The 4,034-nt window shown below is 41.0% G+C and overlaps 1 protein-coding gene across 1 annotated transcript; it reads left to right on the forward strand.

Annotated features, from left to right (window-relative positions):
• On the forward strand, positions 825-3,824 carry LOC109850514 (cytokinin dehydrogenase 4-like). Its single transcript, XM_020420534.1, has 5 exons — positions 825-2,433; positions 2,506-2,633; positions 2,723-2,983; positions 3,073-3,335; positions 3,421-3,824. The coding sequence occupies exons 1-5, from the start codon at positions 1,845-1,847 to the stop codon at positions 3,737-3,739; spliced, it is 1,560 nt and encodes a 519-aa protein (XP_020276123.1). The 5' UTR covers positions 825-1,844; the 3' UTR covers positions 3,740-3,824.

Consider the following 4,034-nt stretch of genomic DNA (forward strand, 5'->3'; position numbering starts at 1 on the left):
AACCTACACGGCACAGTATCCTCCTAGCATTATGCACAACATATGTGTATATATAATATATATATTTATTTTATATATATTATATATATATATATGACCATATTATTTACGAGGAGAGATAATATAAAACACTACACTTCCACAAAGTTTAGGTCCGATCGCAGGTGACACAAGTCAAAAGAAATGTAAGTTTATCATAAGGTGTTTCCATCAAATGGATACGCAAAAATCTTAAGCTGCTGCTTCTTCCTCTTCCCCATCTGAATGCAAGAAGAGATGTGCACCTAACAAAAAGGGAGGGGGAGGTTGCTTGTATAACTCTACAACTGTAGGTTCTCAGCAATCTGCATGTGCAAGAATGGGCTAAATTGTTAATGAGAAGGACACGTTTTCTCGCTCCTTAAAAAAAAGGAGTTTTCTTTGAATCTTATATTAGGTGGTCAATGAGGAGACTGAGCTGCACATTTTGACTCCTCGTCAATTCTGTGGGCATCAGGCCAACGCTTACTCGTGCCAATAATGAACTTACGTTCTCAAAATTCTTTATGTCAAATTCACACTGCCTTTGTTGTCATGGGAGCATACACAAATAAAACAGCAAAACTTTCCATTATGATTAAGTTGTGCAATAACTAGTGGAGGAGAGAAGTTTGGCTCCTTGCATACAAATGGATGTTAGGCCAATTGCTGCCCATAGTTTACAAAAGTGGAAGCATCAACAAGTTTATTATAATCCTGGATTACGCTAGGCTACAATTGCCACTTCAGTAATATCACGCCCTAAACAAAACAGATACCTGTAAGAACCCTGAAACATACAGGAAAACCAATTGAATACAACAGTACAGAAGAGTTTGTGTACAACGAAATCACAACATATAATATCATCAAAAATTCATACATACAATAGATAACGCACATGATCTATATACATCGATTATAGTTCTTCTTCGTGGAGGAGATTGCTATCTCGATCAATAATACTACATCGGTCGGATATACGTTCAGAAAAACTTAGGCACTTCAATTCACCAACACGACTGAGCATAGACTGAAGACATTCTGGCCTCATCATAGGGTTGGTTCTATAGCATGTAGCTCATCAGACTCAATCCAGTCATACACCAAATCATCACTCCCTCAACAAGAACTTGAGCAAATGCTTTTGTTTATTGAAGCTTGTTCCAATTCCGGGAAGTAAGGCTCCAAGTTTCAACACCCAAAAGGGGAGAGTACTGCTTCTCTTTTCAAACATATCATTCCTCTGCAGCCCACTCCCCTTCACTTACAGACCCAGGCCCCCTCACCCCTGGCTCGAGCTCCGGGCCCACCGTTATCCCTGACCACGTGACGTTGGCCCCACCGGATCGCAACGGGCAACCAGGGCCACCCCCTAGATTGCTCTCGGAGAGGGAGGAACTGTGCAAGTAAAAGCCTGACTTCTCAAAAGGCACCTCACTAGCAAATTGGTGGGGATCCACAGTGTAATTTTCTAGAATGTATTGGCTCTTGGTGAAGAAAGGTGGCAATGCACTTGAAGGAAGATTGAAGCTTTTGTGATATGGGAACCTTTTTTTTTTAAACCCAGCACCTTTCTTCCTCAGAACAGTAAGCCAAAAAAGCATGAGAGGGAAGTACAGGCATATATGAAAAGTCATTGAACACTTCCATTTCTACCTAGGTTAGTAGTAGCCAGTCCTCTCACGGATTCTCAATCTCACTACAGGGTTTGGTTGACTATGTCACCACCTCCCTCCTCTTTAAATCTCCCTCCCTCCCCCTTTCATTTGCTCTACTCATCTTTTCACCAACACCTTTAACCTCAGAATTTACCCATCAACACCATGAAAACATCACCCACAAATGTCTCCAAGCTCTTCATGTTTCTACTACTAAGCAGTGTCACCATGCACTCCTCAGATATCGACACACCATCTTCTCTCCAAACTCTATCCATCGATGGTTCCTTCAGTTTCCATAATATCTCTCATGCTGCAAAGGACTTTGGTAATCGGTATCAATTCCTTCCTTCCGCAATTCTCCAGCCTAACTCAGTCTCTGACATTGCCAAAACAATAAGGCATGTCTTTGAATTGGGTCCATACTCGAACCTCACAATTGCAGCCAGAGGCCGTGGGCACTCTCTCCAGGGCCAGGCACAGGCACTGGAGGGCATCATAATCCAAATGGAATCCTTTCGGGGACAGGAAACACGTGTCCACAATGGAGAGATCCCTTATGTCGAAGCATCGGGTGGTGCACTGTGGATTAATATTCTGAACGAGAGCCTCAAGCATGGTCTCGCACCTAAATCGTGGACCGATTATCTTCATCTGACAATTGGCGGCACGTTATCCAATGCAGGAGTCAGTGGACAAGCATTCAGACACGGACCACAAATCAGTAATGTTTACCAGCTGGAAGTAGTGACAGGTAATTAATTATCTCATAAGACTTACCTTTAGCTTTTTCAATAATCTGATCAAGTTTCATTTTTGCCTGCAGGAAAAGGAGAGGTGGTTAACTGTTCAAAAACAGAGAATGCTGACCTCTTCTTTGGCGTCCTTGGAGGTCTTGGACAGTTTGGAATCATCACCAAAGCTAAAATTGCACTTGAACCTGCACCGAAAATGGTGACATAGGACATTCTATTTTGGTTGCAAAAGTAGTAGGTTGCAGAGTTTGGAACTCATGAACTTGGTATCTTTTACTCTATTTGCAGGTAAAGTGGATCAGAGTTCTGTACTCGGATATAACCACCTTTACAGAGGACCAGGAGATGATGATATCAGCAGAAAATACTTTTGATTACATTGAGGGATTCGTGATAATAAACAGAACAGGAATTCTGAACAACTGGAGATCTTCATTCAACCCACAGGACCCTGTTCAAGCGAGTCAGTTTAAATCCGATGGGAGAATTCTGTTCTGCCTTGAGATGACCAAAAACTTCAATTCAGATGAGTCAGAGCTAGCAGACCAGGTATTTTCACCTTGAAAACATATGTGAGTCTGATGCATGAAGTAGAAAATATAAAAGTTAGATTTCAACACTGAATTTTTGGTTGGCAGGAAATTAATGCGCTTCTATCTCGGCTTCGATTCATACCATCTACCCTGTTCAAATCCAAGGTCTCGTACGTTGAATTCTTGGACAGAGTGCATATATCTGAAATGCAGTTGAGATCAAAAGGACTGTGGGAAGTGCCACACCCTTGGTTAAATCTTCTTATTCCAAGAAGTAAAATCCAAGACTTTGCCAAAGAGGTCTTTGGGAAAATTCTTACAGACAGCAGCACTGGTCCCATACTCATGTACCCAGTACATAAATCCAAGTAAATACTCACCACCGCTACTACATGTTATTGGATGCCAAATGTCCTAAATCCTGACCATTTTGACTAATGTTTTTGAGTGCAGATGGGATAATAGAACATCGGTAGTACTTCCAGATGAGGAGGTATTCTACTTGGTTGGTCTACTTACATCGGCACCATCTTCATCAGGCCATGACAATTTGGATCGTGCCCTCAAACAGAACCAGAGAATTTTAGACTTCTGTAAGAAAGCAAGAATCGGGATGAAGCAGTATTTGGCTCACTACAATACTCAAGAAGAGTGGAAACACCACTTCGGAGCGAGATGGGAAGAATTTCAACAGAGGAAACAAGCCTATGATCCGCTGGCAATTCTAGCACCTGGGCAGAGAATTTTCCAAAAGACAGGATTTTCTTTATGACAGTTACGTTTTTTGGAGTAAAAAGAAAATATTGTAAAAAATTGTAGAAATAATTATTAATACTACATGCCCGAGTACAGATCAATCAAGAGAGGCTGAGGCTATAAAAGTAATGAAGAGGAAGTATGCAAAGTCCGGAACTAACCACACATCTCATAATAAAAATAACAACAGTCCATCTGATTGCTTAAGATTGGCTGAAATGTGATGTTAAGACAATGACATGTAAAAACTATCTAGCCTGTCAACATCAGATTATATATATGGAAAATATAAGCAAGTATGTAAAGAAATA

This window comes from Asparagus officinalis, chromosome 7 (assembly GCF_001876935.1).
Source record: "Asparagus officinalis chromosome 7, Aspof.V1, whole genome shotgun sequence".
Lineage (NCBI taxonomy): Eukaryota > Viridiplantae > Streptophyta > Magnoliopsida > Asparagales > Asparagaceae > Asparagus > Asparagus officinalis.